At 43.1% G+C, this 21026-nt stretch overlaps 2 protein-coding genes across 3 annotated transcripts in view; both read right to left on the reverse strand.

The window, feature by feature from the left end:
* LOC115817609 (long-chain fatty acid transport protein 1) overlaps positions 1-13655 on the reverse strand; it is a 19079-nt gene extending 5424 nt beyond the window's left edge. Inside the window, exons 1-8 of one of the 2 annotated variants that reach the window (XM_030780939.1) lie at positions 13336-13655; positions 12959-13125; positions 11669-12063; positions 9551-9715; positions 6937-7006; positions 4639-4730; positions 3012-3121; positions 2170-2379 (exon numbers count right to left, since the gene is read on the reverse strand). In XM_030780939.1, the coding sequence (XP_030636799.1) occupies positions 2170-2379; positions 3012-3121; positions 4639-4730; positions 6937-7006; positions 9551-9715; positions 11669-12063; positions 12959-13125 (1209 nt within the window). In that variant the 5' untranslated portion in view covers positions 13336-13655. Of the gene's footprint in view, positions 1-2169; positions 2380-3011; positions 3122-4638; positions 4731-6936; positions 7007-9550; positions 9716-11668; positions 12064-12958; positions 13165-13335 lie in introns of both variants that reach the window. The other variant, XM_030780938.1, reaches the window with a different exon arrangement.
* Positions 13656-14565: 910 nt separating this feature from the next.
* Positions 14566-16074, reverse strand: LOC115817120 (prostaglandin E2 receptor EP1 subtype-like). The gene is made up of 2 exons (XM_030780365.1): positions 15163-16074; positions 14566-14865 (listed from the first exon to the last, which is right to left on the reverse strand). Exons 1-2 carry the CDS (start codon positions 16072-16074, stop codon positions 14566-14568), a joined length of 1212 nt encoding a protein of 403 aa, XP_030636225.1.
* Positions 16075-21026: the final 4952 nt, after the last annotated feature.

A 21026-nucleotide genomic window follows, 5' to 3' on the forward strand; every position in this document is an offset into this window, starting at 1 on the left:
GTAATAGTTGTAATAGTGTTATAGTTGTAATAGTTGTTATAGTTGTAATAGTTGTTATAGTTATGATAGTTGTTATAGTTGTAATAGTTGTGATAGTTGTTATAGTTGTTATAGTTGTGATAGTTGTAATAGTTGTAATAGTTGTTATAGTTGTTATAGTTGTCATAGTTGTAATAGTTGTAATAGTTGTTATAGTTGTCATAGTTGTAATAGTTGTAATAGTTGTTATAGTTGTCATAGTTGTTGTAGTTGTAATAGTTGTTATACACTCATATACTTTATATTCAGTCACTAACACCCATATACTTTATATTCAGTTCTGTCGCAAACACTCATACTGTATATTCAGTCCTGTCATTTGGGTGGAGTTTTATATGGAGTGTAAGGCAGTAGATGGGGACATATGCATAGTCCGCCTCATCTCCTTAAAACACTCATCTCCTTAGAACACTCAACTCCTTAAAACACTCATCTCCTTAAGACACTCATCTCCTTAAGACACTAAACTCCTTAAACACTCAACTCCTTAAAACACTCATCTCCTTAAGACTCTCATCTCATTAAAACACTCATCTCCTTAAAACACTCATCTCCTTAAGACATTCATCTCCTTAAAACATTCATCTCCTTAAAACACTCATCTCATTAAAAACACTCATCTCCTTAAAACACTCATCTCCTTAAAACACTCATCTCATTAAAACACTCATCTCATTAAGACTCTCATCTCATTAAAAACACTCATCTCATTAAAAACACTCATCTCCTTAAAACACTCATCTCCTTAAAACTCTCATCTCCTTAAAACACTCGTCTCCTTAAAACACTCATCTCCTTAAACACTCATCTCCTAAAAACACTCATCTCCTTAAAACACTCATCTCATTAAGACTCTCATCTCCCTAAAACACTCATCTCCTTAAAACACCCATCTCCTTAAAACACTCATCTTCCTGAGACACTCATCTCCTTAAAACACTCATCTTCTTGAGACACTCATCTCCTTAAAACACTCATCTCCTTAAAACACTCATCTCCTTAAAACACTCATCTTCTTAAAACACTCATCTCCTTAAAACATTCATCTCCTTAAAACACTCATCTCCTTAAAACACTCATCTCATTAAAACTCTCATCTCCTAAAAACACTAATCTCCTTAAAACACTCATCTCCTTAAAACACTCATCTCATTAAGACTCTCATCTCCTTAAAACACTCATCTCATTAAAACACTCATCTCCTTAAAACACTCATCTCCTTAAAACACTCATCTCATTAAAACACTCATCCCCTTAAAACACTCATCTCCTTAAAACACTCATCTCATTAAGACTCTCATCTCCTTAAAACACTCATCTCCTTAAAACACTCATCTCATTAAGACTCTCATCTCCTTAAAACACTCATCTCATTAAAACACTCATCTCATTAAGACTCTCATCTCCTTAAAACACTCATCTCATTAAAACACTCATCTCATTAAGACTCTCATCTCCTTAAAACACTCATCTCATTAAAACACTCATCTCATTAAGACTCTCATCTCCTTAAAACACTCATCTCCTTAAAACACTCATCTCATTAAGACACTCATCTCCTTAAAACACTCATCTCCTTAAGACATTCATCTCCTTAAAACACTCATCTCCTTAAAACACCCATCTCCTTAAAACACTCATCTCCTTAAAACACTCATCTCATTAAGACACTCAACTCCTTAAAACACTCATCTCCTTAAAACACTCATCTCCTTAAAAACACTCATCACCTTAAAACACTCATCTTCTTGAGACACTCATCTCCTTAAAACACTCACCTCCTGAAAACACTCATCTCCTTAAAACACTCATCTCCTTATAACACTCATCATGTCCTCTATCTCTCTTCTAGCCATTTTAGCTAAATTCTTCTCAGTTTTTTTCAGAAGCTTTTAATGTGATGGATTACACTTTATTTTTGAAACAAAAATGGAGACACTGCGTGTGTGCACAGACACACACACACACACACACACACACACACACACATACATACACACACACGCACACACACACATACATACACATACACATACATACACACACGCGCACACACACACGCGCACACACACACATACACACACACACACACGCACACACACACAAATAAAAATACACACACTTTCTAACCTTTCCATCCAAGTTAGCAATGCTGCAGTTGCACTCTGTTGCACCGTAAAACTCTCCAATGTGTTTGATACTGAAGCGTTGCATAAACTCTTCCCACACAGCAGGGCGGAGCCCGTTGCCAATAGCGATACGCACACGGTGAGCGGTATCTGAGGGCTTCACCGGCTGGGAGAGAAGGTACCTACAGATTTCTCCGATATACTGTACCACCTGACCATCACAGAAACACACACACACACACAAGCATAATACATGCTTAGACAAATTATACACAATTTGTCTGCCTCAAGGGACGAATGATCTGGCCCTCTAACTGTGTCTTGGCGCTCCCTCTGGTGGAGAAATGTGGTAACACATGTAAAATAAAAGAACTTCAATTCAGCTTACCCAGATGGGTTAAGCAACTGGTCAAAGACACACACTGTTATGATGTAGTCTGGACATTAACACGTATGATTGGCCAGACTGCTCACACTCTGCTAACATGTGATTGGCTTAAACACTCATCAATGCACTGTGAGCATGTGTCACATGATGCTTATGTTTTCCAACATAAGCAGATTCAGTTAAAATATATCAGATATAACTTGACAGCATGTTGTTGGACACATAGTTTGTCTTCAGAAGGAGGCACATAATTGGCTCACGAGTTTCATGACCGGTTAACTATCTCCAGCTCAGTGCATTGGTTCAGAGGGTAACATGCAAATGAGACAATCACCGATTGGCTGCTAAATATTCTGCCGAGATTAGAAAACTTCCTGGTAAACTCATGGTGAAAGCTGCATCTGGCATCAGGATTGGGCAGCTTGATTGTGATTGGCTGGCGAGCCTCCACCCACCGTGCAGTTGTATTTAATGCAGTCATCCCAAAAACGGCTGGCCGAGAACCTCCTTCTCACCACGACCGTCACCCCGTGCAGCAGGCACTGGCCCACGCCCATGATGTTACCTAGGAGACAGAGACAGACAGCTCAGACAGCTGGTTGGCTGACCAAGCGGGAAAAAAGGCTTTTCACTGGACGAGCGACATGTCCGTCACACCCTCAACAGCAACGTTATGAAGCGTGTGAAGCCCTACACTGTATTTCTAAAACTGAAACACCACTGAAATGAGTAGTCGACACTAGTTATGGTGCATCTATAGTGAAAGACTACAGAGAGAGAGAGAGGGAGAGAGAGAGAGAGAGAGAGAGAGAGAGAGAGAGAGAGAGAGAGACAGAGAGAGAGAGAGAGAGAGAGAGAGAGATGGAACAAGGCCCAACCCCAGATCTACCCCTAGTTTTGGAGTGCCCACGACTGGGTAGTGGCCCCTCAGAAGGGCAGAACGGAGCCACAGGGGTAAGGCTTGGAACCTTTACCTGGGCTAATTCACTGCAGTCCTGCCCATAGAGATTTCTGCCCTGCACTGAGTATTAGGGTCACATTTAAGAAAGAAATCCTGAGATTTCGAGAATAAGGGCGTAATATTACGAGAATAAAGTCGTAATTTTAGGTTATGTGTTATTTTAGAGGGGAAATATCAGAAGAAGAGCCTGCTGCCTGTGTTTAAATGAGGAATATGGAGCATCTTGTGAAATTATACTTTAGTACGAGTTTCACAAATAACAAAACACTTAATCTTTTGGCTCATCAGCACCTCACTATCATAAGTATCAGGACTTTGAAAAGATTGTGCAAGAAACTGCGTCTATTCCGAAGAACCACACAAACTTCGAGGAAATTGCAATAATGTTACAGTCTTTTTTTCTGGAAATGTTAAGACTCATTAAGACAGCAGTTGTGGTCTAGCGGTTAGAGAACCAGGCGCATGACTAAATGGGTGCTGGTTTGGTTCCCAGGACTGATGTCCATGGCTGTGTGCGCTTGGGCAAGGCACTTAACCCCACTGTGTCTGGTGTGTGTGTTCATGACCAGTGTGTCAAGACAGAAAATCTGACACAGGATTATTTTTCAGTCTTCATACATGAGACATGGAAATAACAGTACTGTCACTCACAAATCATCGCTCACACAAAGTCCTACCAACATTGTGAAAAGTGATTTTTCTGAAATGCGTCTTATAACGATGCAGTCACATACCCCTTTGCATCTACATTAAACTAAGATATTCAGCTGGATTTTTAAAACTGTTACATGAGAATTTGCGAAAACTGACTACATTTATTGGGCTTCCTTCCCCACACCGTTAGCCATGTTCTGCCTTACACTGCCTCAGTTTGCAAAGCATTCTGGGAACTTTCTCCTACCACTCCGTTTGGAGGCTACATCTGAGAACGCTCCGTCAGGAGGGCCACCTGGAGGGGTAGGGCCAAGCGGCACGGCCCGGGAAGGGAACTGGGGGAACTGGGCCCGAGATATCAAACCAGCTTTTCTCCACCCAGGTCACACTGACCCTTATCAACACGTCAGCCTGAAGGGCAGTGCCTCTGCGTGTCAGCTGATGAAAAGTGGGCGGGGCATACAGACCTGCAGAGTGGTAGAGTGGCAGACAGTCGTAGATGATGTCATCCGGACGGAGTCCAAAGGAATAGTAACCAAACGCAGCAATACGGTAATACCTAATCACAGGGTCACAAACCAAACACAGCACACACACTTAACTCACACTTAACACTAACCAAACGCAGCAATACGGTAATACCTAATCACAGGGTCACAAACCAAACACAGCACACACACTTAACACACACTGTTACAGACCAATCTAACACAGTACACACACTTAACACACACGGTAACAGACCAATCTAACACAGTACACATACTTAACACACACGGTAACAGACCAATCTAACACAGTACACACACTTAACACACAATGTAACAGACCACCCTAACACACTGCACACACTTAACACACAATGTAACAGACCACTCTAACACAGAACACACACTTAACACACAATGTAACAGACCACTCTAACACAGAACACACATTTAACACACACTGTAACAGACCACTCTAACACACTACACAGACTTAAAAGACACTGTAAAAGACCAGACACAATACACACACTTAACACACACTGTAAAAGACCAAACGCAGTATACACTTATCACACACTGTAACAGACCAATCTAACACACTACACACACTGTAATAGACCACTCTAACACAGAACACACACTTAACACACACTGTAACGGACCAATCTAACACACTACGCACACTGTAATAGACCACTCTAACACAGAACACACACTTAACACACACCGTAACAGACCAATCTAACACACTACACACACTGTAATAGACCACTCTAACACAGAACACACACTTAACACACACTGTTACAGACCAATCTAACACAGTACACACTTAACACACACTGTTACAGAACAATCTAACACACTACACACACTTAATACAGACTGTAACAGACCAATCTAACACAGTATGCACAATTTAGCGGAAAGAAAAAATATCCATGCCTCCTATATTATCTATTTAACCGTTTATAGCACTTTTAATTACATATCAAACTAAAACATATAAACACATATTAAAGAAAGAAAGAAACAAAGAAAGAAAGAATAATTTGTGCCTAATATACATAACCAGTGGTGCCACACAATAGGCGCTTTCGCACCGGAGGAACTTTTCCATAGTTATTAGAACTGTTGGAGAAAGTACCCCCTTTTTCGCGTGTTCGCACCGCAGGAACTTAGAACAATCATAGTTCTTAGAACGCTGTTTTGAGGGGCCTTTTTAGCTCCTACTTTGGGGTAGGTACTTTCGCAGCGCAGCAGGAACCTTGTGACGTAGGTGTACAGCCATTGGTCCAGACGCAGGTATACGATGATTTCAACCGCCATTTTTAAAGATCCGTGCAAAATATAAAGTCTTAGAACATATTTCATTTAGCTTTTGATATTCATGTCTCAAAATGTCTGGAATTGTAGGAGGGGGCACATAGTTTTTATGTTTTATTTTACCGGTATTTTATATCCCCCAACAATGACCATTTTGCAACGTCCAATGTATATTTGTACATTGAAGAGGTAGCGTACACTCCGCTTCGGTAGGTGCTTGTGTGTCCGCTTGTGTGGCTGCGATCTGCATTTTAACCTAAAATAAGAATGTGTTTATCCAGCTTACGATTTTAGGGCTGCGGCGGGGACAAAAAAAACACAATGCCGCGAGCAAGGGTCAGGCACAAGCGCTATGCTAGCACCCGAAAAGTACTATGCCCATCAAGTCATTCACTGCTACTGCGGTGGTAAATGCATAAATGCATTGGGAAATTATTTTCTCCATTGGACTGGGTCTATCGCCATACAGTTTTATTTTCGTTAATGAGAAGGCAGTTATAGGTTATCTAATGTGCAATCAATATTTCTGTCATTCAAATTCAATAAAACTCATTGTGTATACTGTAGTCTAGTTTGTCGATTTCTTTTGCCGCAGTAATGGTTCTTTTTTTCCTTTTGGAGGTATTTAAAAGGTCTTAAAAGTCATTAAATTTGTACTTCAAAATGTGCAGCTTTCCTGGTTAGTCATAAACAACAGCTCTTAGCTGCTATACCGTCGGCCGGCTTACGTCACTTCAGCGTTCCTACTGGCGGTGCGAAAGCAAACAGAAAAAAGGCCCTAGAACGAATGTAGTTCTAGGGGCAGCTCCACAGGGGGTAGTTCCTATCGAATTAGACCCTAGAACTGTTCGGTGCGAAAGCGCCTTATTAGAGAGTGCTGAGGGGGCTCTGATCTCTTTGAATGAGACATCATGCCACTGACACAGCAAGAGCCAAAATGTCACTCACCTGCTGTGAACCACAATGGCTGCTTTAGGTAACCCAGTTGTACCAGAGGTATAAATATAAAACAATTTATCTGCAAAGAAACACAGAGAGAGGGGAGAGAGAGAGAGACAGAGGGAGAAAGAGCGGGAGAGCGAGCATTCATTTATCACTTAAATTCATAATTCATCTCTCTCTCTCTCTCTCTCTCTCTCTCTTTCACACACACACACACACACACACACACACACACACACACACACACGTCAGTCTATATCATTTCTTTGCAAACAGACAATGAGTTCCTCTTTCTTTTCTGTCTCTTAATCTTTTCTTCAATGCCCCCTTTCTTCTTTACTACAATCACTCTTTCTTCACCCCCCCCCACACACATAACTGCCCTCACTTCCTCTTTTTTCAGTTCCAACTGTTCCCTTTCTTTCCTCTCTGCTTCCATCTCTCTCTCTCTCTTTCTCTCTCTCTCTCTCTCTTTCACTCTCTCTCTCCAACCCCGCTAAGGGTTTTTTTTTTTTGAGGACAGAGAGGAAAGTGGTCTTGCTCGTTGGCTGAGCGGTTGGTCAGGTTGACCTGGCCTTGTTTTTAATCTGTTAGTGGCATAATGACAAAGATGACAGCTTTTCTGTCATTTGTAGTTGATTGTTTTGGCTTTCACTTAAAGGTTCAGTTTAAGGGTAGGGCCCTCACACACACACACACACACGCACACACACACACACACACCATAACAGACCGATCAAACACAGTACACACACACACACACAGACAGAGAGAAACACACACGCTCTGTCATTACACTGTCTTCTTTACACCGGCCTCTCTGTCTTTCTCCTTCTCCTTCTCCTAGCTCTGTTCAAACTGCTCTTTCTCATTTTACAGACATCCTCTCTCTCTCACTCTCTCTCTCTCTCTCTCTCTCTCTCTCTCTCTCTGTCTTTCATCTTTGCTGTCTTTTCATGCGGCCCTGCTCTCTTTGTCTTCCACTGTCTTTTCACTCCGAGAAAGGCTTCGTCTGTTTCTCTTCTGGGATCACATTAGTATTCTCCTCTCTCCCCAACACTACTGTGTAATCTTTCTCTGTCCTGCACATGTACACACACACACACACAAAGACACACACATGCACATGCACACACACACACACGCAAGCACACACACATACATATGCATGCACGCACACACACATACACATGCACACACACATACATACGTACACACGCACACACACATACATACATACACACACACACACACACACATGCATGTGCGCACACACAAAGACACACGCACATACGCACACACACACACACAAACACACACACACACTCACACACACACACACACACACACACACACACACTCACACACACACACACACACACACACACACACACACACTCACATACACACACGCCCCTTTCGCCACCTTGTTTTCTTGTTTTTTTCCAGCCTTCTGTTTCTGATTCTTTATTGTAGCAGAGAGGAAGAGTGGATGTACCTGTGCGTACGTGCCTCTGTGTAGTCTGAAATTCTCTTCTCTTCTCTCCCTCCCACCTTCCTTTGAATACTTTTTCATTCCACCTTTTCTACCCGCCCCCCCCCACTCCGACCCTCTACACTTGACTGGTATGTCACCTTTCCCCTACTTCTCCCAAAGCCAAAGTCTTCACAGTGTAATACACACTTCAGTCTCTCTCACACAAACACTCACTGGTACACACAAATACTCAATGAAACCTCTCTCACTCTCTCTGTCTCTCTCTCTCTCTCTCTATGTCTCTCTTTCTCTCTCTCTGTCTGTCTGTCTCTCTCTCTCTCTCTGTCTCTCTTTCTCCCTGTCTGTCTGTCTCTCTCTCTCTCTGTCGCTCTCTTCCTCTCGCAATCCTCGACACTGTTCTAATCTAATGAGGGGAGATTGGGGGGGGGGGGGGTACATGAGAGAGAGAGTGAATGAATGAGAGAGTATGAGAGAGAAAGAGAGGGAAACAGAGAGAGAGAAAGAGAGTATATGAGAGAGAGAGAGACAGAGAAAGTATGTGGGAGAGAGAATATGTGTGTGTGTGTGTGTGTGTGTGTGTGTGAGTGTGTGTGTGAAAGAGAGAGAGAGAGAGAGAGAGAGAGAGAGGGAGAGAGACAGAGAGAAAAAAAGAGAGAGAGAGTTGATTGAAATATGGGGTGGATCATTTAGGTTGTTGCAAAACATGAAGTATTTGTTTCAACATGTAGAGGCTGGTAAAACAGTGGAGACCAGAAACTGAACATACGCATATAAAAACTCACTCACACCCACATACACAGCTTCACACACCGCTAAAGACTCTTTACACACACACACACAGTCTCTCTCTCTCTCTCTCACACACACACACACACACACAAACACACACACATACACACACACACACACATAGTCTCTCTCTCCCTCTCACACACACACACACATACACAGAGAAAAGGAGCTACTGTAAAGCCTACACACACTCTCTCTCTCTCTCTCTCTCTCTCTCTCTCTCTCTCACACACACACACAAACACACACACACACTAACATACATAAACACATTCTCTCTCTCTCTCTCAGACTCATTCGCACACACACAAACACAAACAGAGGACTGACCGTTAAAGCCCTTGATGGACCTGAATGATGGGGGTTTCTGAGGACTGGACTTTAGCAAAAGGTCAAGGTTTTGTGAGGAGAGAGAGATTAGTCGCTCTGAGTCCAAATCACCAGAGCAAAACTTCACCATGGCAGGATCCAGAGAGCTGTTTACCTCCAACACAGCTACAGAGAGAGAGAGAGAGAGAGAGAGATTATTTATTGTTTGAGTTGGGCCCCTCCAAAAAACAGGACTCCAGGCTGCATAGAGAGGTGTGTTTGGTGCCTGTGTCTAAAAACTAAAAACCCCAAAACAGACACACATCCTAAACATTTAGATAACACAGGTATTACAATGTCTTAGTACTTCTTTATTATACAGTGACATCTTTATTCCTCTGTCTAATAATTTTTTTCCAGTTTAAGGAATGCCTAGTGGATCAGTGGTAAGTGACCCGGAAAAGCCTGTGGATTCAAATCCCCAGTTCGGTGACTCTGGTCCAGGCAGTGGCCCAGTGTGACAGGACCTGACCCAGAAACCTGTGGACTCAAATCTCCAGTTCAGTGTCTGTTTGCTGATGAGTGCCCTCTGGACAGACAGGGAAATGAGTCTCACTCAGTTACACAGTTACATTTAGTGTTTAAATGAGTTACTTATCACACAGTTACACAGTTACATTTAGTGTTTAAATGAGTTACTTATCACACAGTTACACAGTTATATTTAGTGTTTAAACGAGTTACTTATCACACAGTTACATTTAGTGTTTAAATGAGTTACTTATCACACAGTTACACTGTTACAGTTACTGTTTAAACGAGTTACTCATCACACAGTTACACTGTTACAGTTACTGTTTAAACGAGTTACTTATCACACAGTTACACTGTTATATTTAGTGTTTAAACGAGTTACTCATCACACAGTTACACTGTTATATTTAGTGTTTAAATGAGTTACTTATCACACAGTTACACGGTTATATTTAGTGTTTAAATGAGTTACTTATCATACAATTACACTGTTACATTTAGTGTTTAAACGAGTTACTCATCACACAGTTACACTGTTATATTTAGTGTTTAAACGAGTTACTTATCAAACAGTTACACTGTTACAGTTACTGTTTAAACGAGTTACTTATCACACAGTTACACTGTTATATTTAGTGTTTAAACGAGTTACTTATCACACAGTTACACTGTTATATTTAGTATTTAAACGAGTTACTTATCACACAGTTACACGGTTATATTTAGTGTTTAAACGAGTTACTTATCACACAGTTACACTGTTATATTTAGTGTTTAAACGAGTTACTTATCACACAGTTACACTGTTATATTTAGTGTTTAAACGAGTTACTCATCACACAGTTACACTGTTACAGTTACTGTTTAAACGAGTTACTTATCACACAGTTACACGGTTATATTTAGTGTTTAAACGAGTTACTCATCACACAGTTACACTGTTATATTTAGTGTTTAAACGAGTTACTTATCACACAGTTACACAGTTATATTTAGTGTTTAAACGAGTTACTCATCACACAGTTACACTGTTACAGTTACTGTTTAAACGAGTTACTTATCACACAGTTACACTGTTATATTTAGTGTTTAAATGAGTTACTTATCACACAGTTACACTGTTATATTTAGTGTTTAAACGAGTTACTTATCACACAGTTTCACAGTTATATTTAGTGTTTAAACGAGTTACTTATCACACAGTTACACAGTTACATTTAGTGTTTAAACGAGTTACTCATCACACAGTTACACTGTTATATTTAGTGTTTAAATGAGTTACTCATCACACAGTTACACTGTTATATTTAGTGTTTAAACGAGTTACTTATCACACAGTTACACTGTTATATTTAGTGTTTAAACGAGTTACTTATCACACAGTTACACTGTTATATTTAGTGTTTAAATGAGTTACTTATCACACAGTTATATTTAATGTTTGAATGAGGTACTTATCACACAGTTATATTTAATGTTTGAATGAGTTACTTATCACACAGTTATATTTAATGTTTGAATGAGTTACTTATACAGACAGATGGAGACAGAGAGAGTTTAAGACCAGCACGAACACAGAGAGACTGCCCCTCTTCCCAGTCTCACCATCAGCAAGTTCAGCCCCGAACACCAGCCCCTGCGCCTCAGACACGCCCAAACAGTGCAGCAGCGAATCCCGTCGCAGGTTGAAGTTGATGAGCGCAGCCTCCACGCCCACTTTAGCCAATCCTAACCAGAGGGCGACCATGAGAGGGCGGCTCTCCATGAAGATGGCCACCACGTGACCCGGTTCCCAGCCTTGTCCAAGCGCCCAGTTAGCCACGGCGTTTGACCTCTGGTCCAGCTGCCGAAACGTCCACACCTCACCGGTGGCCTCCTCGATCAGCGCGGCTTTATCGGGATACAGCGCCACCGTCTGGGCAAACAGAGAAGGGATGGTACTGCCTCTCTGAACAAAACCACGGATTCTTAACTTCACCCGCAAGAGAACATACAGGCCACTGAGAGGAGAGAGAGAGAGGGAGACATAGAGAGAGAGGGAGAGAGAGAGAGAGCGAGAGAGAGAGAGAGAGAGAGACAAAGAGAGAGAGAGACAGAAAGAGAGAGAGAGAGAGAGAGAGAGAGAGACAGAGAAGGGCACTGTTAATTTGAAGCATTATGATGCCTATATTTCTCATTCTTAGGTTCAGGACACGCTGTGCAGTACATTCTACAAACTGAACTGTTTTCCACTGGGAAAGCGCTGATGCAGACACACAGAGTGGCTTGTTTCACACGTCCACTCACACACAGCAACATAAAGACCAGGCTGTTCTTCCAGTCCCATTTTATACCTCAGATATTTACCAAATCTTTTACTCTCACAGAACAAATCGATATTTGGGAATTTTTTCCCCCCCTGTTGTACTGAAAACGTACAGGTTCACTGACTGTGCTGTGCAGTTACAGTCACACTGCCGACTACAGTCCTAATCACCTTCTAGATCATTCCTGTGTCATAATATGACTGTTGTTTGTGAACTCTTCTCACTGTAGCAGAGAAAGGAGCAGTGTATGGATGGAGAACGAGTGAAAGAGAACAAGTCAATGCGTGATGAGAGTCTTGGATAAACAAAAGAGGGGGGGGGGTTTGAGAGAGAGAGAGAGAGAGAGAGAGAGAGAGAGAGAGAGAGAGAGAGAGAGAGAGAGAGATTATTGCTCATGTTCCTTTGTTGTTCAGTTCCTCTGAGGAACATGAGAAATGGCATGAGTTCCTCCTTTTTTTTTTTTTAAATAATCACTTCATTTTATTATTTTTCACTGTTCAGAGCAGTGATGCCCACACAGCAATGAACACTTTTAAACTCAACTGAATTCAGTTAAAATGAACTAAAATAAAATGAATTTGGCACGTACCTCAGGTCTCGTTTAACAGTGCGAGCGGCCAAATAGAGAAACTTAAAGCCCCCCGTGCCTAGATACAGACCCAGGCCAGCCGCGAGACTCCAGGACCATGTTGCCCCAAGCACCCGTAACAACCCCGCGGAACCCACCGCGACGGGAAACCGCAGAGCCGCATACATCTTGGAGAACAGGATGGCGAAAGGCAACAGGATTTTGATCTGGCACAACATTTGATAATCATTTTCTTTCATGTATTTTTGAATGCCGTTAAAAAAAGATTTCGCAGAGTCAGTCATGGGTAACACAGAGTTGTCAGTTATTGGTTATTTTAAAAATAGTCACATTTTCAGAGAGAACCTGCTATAATATCAGTAGAATTCAACACTCACCCGACAAAGTTCTTCTCCAAAGATTCGCTAACGCTAGCAGAGACCGAAATTATGTGGACTTTAAAACTAACTCTCGCCACTGCACGCCCAGGCACCGCTAAGTCAATCGCGCGCACCACCGAAGTTTGGTCCGATTGTGCGTCGCGTTGGTGGGTGAAACAAACAACAAACTACACAGAACTTTGCGTGGCCTCTAAAGATCTTTGAACAGTAGTGAATTTTCAAATACAGATTCTGTTAATTAGTCAATTATTACACTACGGACTATATTTCAGAAAACCAGTTCTGTCAGAGAGTATTTTCCATGTTATGGAGCAGACGTCTCTCCCACATGCCATGCGCCGTCTATTGGCACGGGGCAAATACACCCCTTTACAGAAACAGTACTCCCGTAACCAGAATCAGTCTTCTCTAGTCCTCATTGATCTACAGGAATGTCAGTCAAAACTACCTTGATTTCTAATGGTTAGACGTGTCGCCACTGCAGCTTCCAAAACAGAACAGTGATTCGCGTGGCCGTACTGTCAAGGTGTAAAATGTCTGGAATGTGGTACGTAAAGATTTTTTCCCCTTCAAAAGACATAAAAGAAATAGAAAAAACAAAGGCAAAGGCTGATTAATTGTTTATTTATTTGTCGCATGAGTTGCGGATGTAGTGGTCTCTTCACAGTGAAATACGAACCGAATATGAACGAGACATGTTTCCTCCTTCCTCCGGTGCTTCCTTCATTCATTCATTTATCTTTACTGACCCTTAGAGGTGAAGGGGCGAGGCGAGGGTCTGGGGATGGGGGAGGTCACAGGTCATAATCTGTAACTTTAGGTTCCAGTGTGCTGCTTAAATGAATTTAAAGAATGAAAATCACCGAAGCACCAGAGCAATCAACAATGTTAAGATATATATAGAGAAAAATAATACATTTTGCTCACTATAGCCTTACATCCATATATTAAACATGCCCAGAGTGTAGCACTCTCAACAATGACTGATATTCCTCAGTTTGGCTGTCCCTGTCTCAGTGTTTTGTCCGTCTCAGTGTTCTGTTTGTCTGCTAGTTTGTCTGTTTGTCTCTTTGTCTGTCTGTCTCAGTGTTCTGTTTGTCTGTTAGTTTGTCTGTTTGTCCTTTTGTCTCAGATGGAACATTGAGACAAACAGAACACTGTCTTTTTTTGGTCTGTTTTTCTGTCTGTCTCAGTGTCCCATCTGCCTGTCTGTCCTGTCTGTCTTGCTTAAGGCACTGTGCATGTGTGTTCGGTCAGGCTTATCTCTGAGCGTGTGTGTCTCTGTGTTTGGCCCTGAGAGACGGTCTTGCGTTGTCTGGTCTTGCGTTCTCTGGTCTTGCGTTCTCTGGTCTTGTATAGACAGCACAGATGGCGGATAGTCGACCTTCTCAGCAGGATGTAAATCCATGGATCTAGAACCTGGTTCCACGAAGCCATGCGGAGACCCAGCAGAACCAGCCGATCAGAACTAGCCCCCGGATGGGCAGAATCAGAGGAGAACCACACCACAGACAGAAGGATGACAATCTACAACGAGAGATAAAAGACAATGACAGGGAATTTAATACATGATGTATTGTAGACAATTTAATACGTTAAAGAGATATTAGAAATATTTGAGATATTACTTTCTTTCCTGTGACTATTTTCATACTCTCTCTCTCTCTCTCTCTCTCTCTCTCTCTCTCTCTCTCTCTCTCACACACACACACACACACACACACACACACACACACATACAAACAAATTCTCTCCCTCTCTCTCTCTGTCTCTTTCTAACACACACACACACACACATACACAAATTTTCTCTTTCTCTCTCACCAGGAAAGGAGTCCAGCACACACACGACACTAGTGTAATGGCCACTAGCTGAATCATCATCTCCACCTCCAGGGCCCGTGAAGTAGGACCTGCTGACAGCGTTGACAAAGACCACGATGATGACGATGATGAAGCATAAGATCGTTTCCCAGGCCTACTCCGTCCAGTCCAGCCTCTCTCTCCGGAGCCCAGGGGGCTCTTCAGCAGTGCCAGCCCACTCAGGATGTTACAGAGCAGGGACAGGAGGAGGACGGCGAGTCCCAGGCTGCAGAAGGCCAGAGCCAGGCCTTTACTGGCACTGGACGTGGGCGGCTGAACAGGGAAGAAGCACCAGGTCCCGGGGAACTGGAGAGAGTATTTCACCCTTCCCGCACCGTCTGCAAACGGCAGCAGAGCCAGCAGGAGGGCCAGGGAGCAGACTGTTGCCACGGCGGCACGGGCCCGACCCACCGTCACCGTGGCAGCGTGAAGGAGGGGCCTGGTGATGCCCAGGTATCGCTCCACGGCCATCGCTCCGCCCAGAAGTAGAGGACTGAGGCCGAAATACACCATGCAGGCCCCGAAGAGCTGACACAGCGGCGCCGACTGGACGGCCCCCGGGTTTCCGGCTGCCTCCCGCCGACTAAGGTGCAGATGGAGGGCTAGCGACCCGGGCACGAGGTGACCCCCCAGGTCTGTGAAGAGCAGGGCGGACGCCAGCTGGAGATAGGGGGCTTTTGAGCGATGGCGCTTTCTTCCAAAGGGCCCTCGAGCCAAGACGGCCAGTGCTAGCACGTTCGAGAGGGCGCCCGTTGCCATGGTGACGCAGGACATGCCCAGGGGCGGAGCTGAGATAAAGGGTGGGGCGGTCAAATTCTGTAAAGACGGGGGCAGGGGGCTGGGAGAGGGGGAGGAGCAAGGAGAGGTTGTCATGGCAACGGCTGTTTCAGCCCCATCTAAGAAAGGGAGAGAGAGAGAGAGAGACAGAGAGAGACAGACAGACAGCGAGCGAGGGAGACGGGGTTGAATAAAACGGCATTGCAGGAGAGAGCATAAGACAGGGCACAGAGGCCAGAATTGAATCGGTGTGAGTTTGGAGTGATCAGGAGGAGTGAGAGGGAGAGTTTTAAATGAGAAGGTAACAGCCGTTTCAGTTTGATGAGGAAAATAAATCAATTTGATGCTGAAATAAGACACGTTTGCTAAGATTAAGTCAGCTTATGCTAAGCTAGGAGGAAACCAAGAAGTCACACCACAGTTTGGGCAAATAACCGATCATGTGACTTAAGAGTCTAAAATCTGAACGTTTGATTTAATTAATCACAAAACATTATTTCCCCAGTCCCGTGTTTCACTCATCTTGCAAAGCTAAATGGAATAAGATGAACAGCTTGTTTGTTGCTGTGTCTTCAGATGAGCTTTGGTTCATTTTTAAACCGCTCTATGATTGGCCACGATCCCACATGGCCTCCCCTACAGCCTACCAAATAAGCAGATCTATATAACACATAACACTTTTCCAAATCTACTCAAAATTCCCCCCCCCCCTCTCTCTCTCCTCCCCAGGTCATTTCAACATCTCACCCCCCTCTCTCGCTTTCACCTCAGGTTCTCCCAAGAACTACGAGCAGTCACACTGACCAATCACACTGAGGCCTTGCCACGGAATCGACCAATCATTTTGACTGCTCCTTTAGGACCTGTTCATCCTCACGTTCACATTCACCCCAAACATTTTGACTGCTCTAGGACCTGTTCATCCTCACGTTCACATTCACCTTAAACATTTTGACTGCTCTAGGACCTGTTCATCCTCACTTTCACATTCACCTTAAACATTTTGACTGCTCTAGGACCTGTTCATCCTCACGTTCACATTCACCTTAAACATTTTGACTGCTCTAGGACCTGTTCATCCTCACTTTCACATTCACCTTAAACATTTTGACTGCTCTAGGACCTGTTCATCCTCACTTTCACATTCACCCCAAACATTTTGACTGCTCTAGGACCTGTTCATCCTCACTTTCACATTCACCTTAAACATTTTGACTGCTCTAGGACCTGTTCATCCTCACTTTCACATTCACCTTAAACATTTTGACTGCTCTAGGACCTGTTCATCCTCACTTTCACATTCACCCCAAACATTTTGACTGCTCTAGGACCTGTTCATCCTCACTTTCACATTCACCTTAAACATTTTGACTGCTCTAGGACCTGTTCATCCTCACGTTCACATTCACCCCAAACATTTTGACTGCTCTAGGACCTGTTCATCCTCACTTTCACATTCACCTTAAACATTTTGACTGCTCTAGGACCTGTTCATCCTCACGTTCACATTCACCTTAAACATTTTGACTGCTCTAGGACCTGTTCATCCTCACTTTCACATTCACCTTAAACATTTTGACTGCTCTAGGACCTGTTCATTCTCACTTTCACATTCACCCCAAACATTTTGACTGCTCTAGGACCTGTTCATCCTCACTTTCACATTCACCTTAAACATTTTGACTGCTCTAGAACCTGTTCATCCTCACGTTCACATTCACCTTAAACATTTTGACTGCTCTAGGACCTGTTCATCCTCACTTTCACATTCACCTTAAACATTTTGACTGCTCTAGGACCTGTTCATTCTCACTTTCACATTCACCCCAAACATTTTGACTGCTCTAGGACCTGTTCATCCTCACTTTCACATTCACCTTAAACATTTTGACTGCTCTAGGACCTGTTCATCCTCACTTTCACATTCACCTTAAACATTTTGACTGCTCTAGGACCTGTTCATTCTCACTTTCACATTCACCCCAAACATTTTGACTGCTCTAGGACCTGTTCATCCTCACTTTCACATTCACCCCAAACATTTTGACTGCTCTAGGACCTGTTCATCCTCACTTTCACATTCACCTTAAACATTTTGACTGCTCTAGGACCTGTTCATCCTCACTTTCACATTCACTTTAAACATTTTGACTGCTCTAGGACCTGTTCATTCTCACTTTCACATTCACCCCAAACATTTTGACTGCTCTAGGACCTGTTCATCCTCACTTTCACATTCACCTTAAACATTTTGACTGCTCTAGGACCTGTTCATCCTCACTTTCACATTCACCTTAAACATTTTGACTGCTCTAGGACCTGTTCATCCTCACTTTCACATTCACCTTAAACATTTTGACTGCTCTAGGACCTGTTCATTCTCACTTTCACATTCACCCCAAACATTTTGACTGCTCTAGGACCTGTTCATCCTCACGTTCACATTCACCCCAAACATTTTGACTGCTCTAGGACCTGTTCATCCTCACTTTTACATTCACCTTAAACATTTTGACTGCTCTAGGACCTGTCCATCCTCACGTTCACATTCACCCCAAACATTCTGACTGCTCTAGGACCTGTTCATCCTCACGTTCACATTCACCCCAAACATTTTGACTGCTCTAGGACCTGTTCATCCTCACTTTCACATTCACTCCAGTCATTTTGACTGCTCTAGGACCTGTTCATTCTCACTTTCACATTCACCCCAAACATTTTGACTGCTCTAGGACCTGTTCATCCTCACGTTCACATTCACCTTAAACATTTTGACTGCTCTAGGACCTGTTCATCCTCACTTTCACATTCACCTTAAACATTTTGACTGCTTTAGGACCTGTTCATCCTCACGTTCACATTCACCTTAAACATTTTGACTGCTCTAGGACCTGTTCATCCTCACGTTCACATTCACCCCAAACATTTTGACTGCTCTAGGACCTGTTCATCCTCACTTTTACATTCACCTTAAACATTTTGACTGCTCTAGGACCTGTTCATTCTCACGTTCACATTCACCCCAAACATTTTGACTGCTCTAGGACCTGTTCATCCCCACGTTCACATTCACCCCAAACATTTTGACTGCTCTAGGACCTGTTCATCCTCACGTTCACATTCACCCCAAACATTTTGACTTCATTTTGGCTTCAATCTCCTGACATAAGAGATGTCAACTGAACTGTCTGTGTGTGTGTGTGAATGATGTGTGTTCATTACTCACAACTGTGTCTTTGTGTGTGTGTGTGTGTGTGTGTGTGTGTGTGTGTGTGTGTGTGTGTGTGTGTGTGAGAGAGAGAGAGAGAGAGACAGAGACAGAGATATTTCCGTCCCATTTGAAAAATGTGAGACACTGATCTCTAGCACACATACAGGTCAATGTCACACACTGATCTCCAGCACACATACAGGTCAATGTCACACACTGTTCTCCAGCACACATACAGGTCAATGTCACACACTGATCTCCAGCACACATACAGGTCAATGTCACACACTGATCTCCAGCACACATACAGGTCAATGTCACACACTGATCTCCAGCACACATACAGGTCAATGTCACACACTGATCTCCAGCACACATACAGGTCAATGTCACACACTGATCTCCAGCACACATACAGGTCAATGTCACACACTGATCTCTAGCACACATACAGGTCAATGTCACACACTGATCTCCAGCACACATACAGGTCAATGTCACACACTGATCTCCAGCACACATACAGGTCAATGTGTGTATAGGGCAGATGTTTCCCACAAGCCTGGAGACTTAGCATGAACTTTCATAATGCAAACCCATGAATCCTCATGACCGACAATATTCAATGCTAATAACGATAACACAGAAGAGCTTAATGGCCTTTTTATATGAATTCATAAACAAAATGATCTCAGTTACCAAACGGACTGACTTTCACCTATAGCAAGGCTGCCTGGCAGTATCTTGTGGATCCCTTTGTGGACATTTAAACTTCATAGGTTTCAAACATCTGAGGCTTATGGCTTGGGGAAACTTTATGGCCGGGGCTGTGAGAGAATACGATTGGCTGTGTTTCCTTGAGTGGGCGTGTCCGTCTAGTGTCACTCTTCTCTCGTTTCTGATTGGTGGTCCCTGATGACAAATGTGATACTCCTCCCCAAGTGTATGACTTTTATGACACTACTCAGTCTAATATAAGGGACACAGGCTGTCAGCTGAGACTAAGGCAGCCGAAGACTGAAAGGTAATAGGTTAACTCAACCATCCAAATTAGCAGATTATTAAAATGAAAGAAAGTGTCTCCACAAACTGATGACTGAAGGTTTATTAGTAAACTGTCTGAATATTTGGTAATGAAGTATCCAGAACAAGAGATAAAAATGCCACAAGCCATGCATTTAATAAAGCTCTACTGTAGTGTGACTGAAGTTTGTGTGACAACTAGTCCCCAACTCTTTATTAATGGACTGGTAGGGGTTCGAATCCAGCTCACGGTGAGGCATGGTAGAACTGCAATAATAATCACGACCCCTGCTTCTTCACTGGTTGGAAACCGTTTGTTTTTTCTTATATCAGTGTTGTGGTCGCTGCATCAAGTTTATCATATTCAAATTTGATGTGTCTGCTTTAGTTGGCTGATTTGGTCACACATTTCTAGCTCTCCTGATGAGCACCTGAGGGTGATGTTTATGAAAATAATTGATTAAATTTATGGAAATGATTAAAACAAACTTAATGTGAAAACAGGTACAGCTATTATTGAGTGAAATATGGCCTGTAACCCTAATTACTCTGGATAGAGGTAATAGATTCCAGTGAGAGAACAGAGCGGTGAGATCAAGCCAGAGGTTTGATCTTCCAAAACCAGGCCGCAGTCACAAGTCCCAGTAACATTCACTGGAGCACGCACACACACACACACGCACGCACGCACGCACGCACACACGCACACACACACACACACGCACACACGCACGCACGCACGCACACACACACACACACGGAGACAGACACAGACACAGACACACTCACACACCTTCTCTCTCTCTCTCTCTCT

This window comes from Chanos chanos, chromosome 7, assembly GCF_902362185.1.
Source record: "Chanos chanos chromosome 7, fChaCha1.1, whole genome shotgun sequence".
Classification (NCBI taxonomy): domain Eukaryota; kingdom Metazoa; phylum Chordata; class Actinopteri; order Gonorynchiformes; family Chanidae; genus Chanos; species Chanos chanos.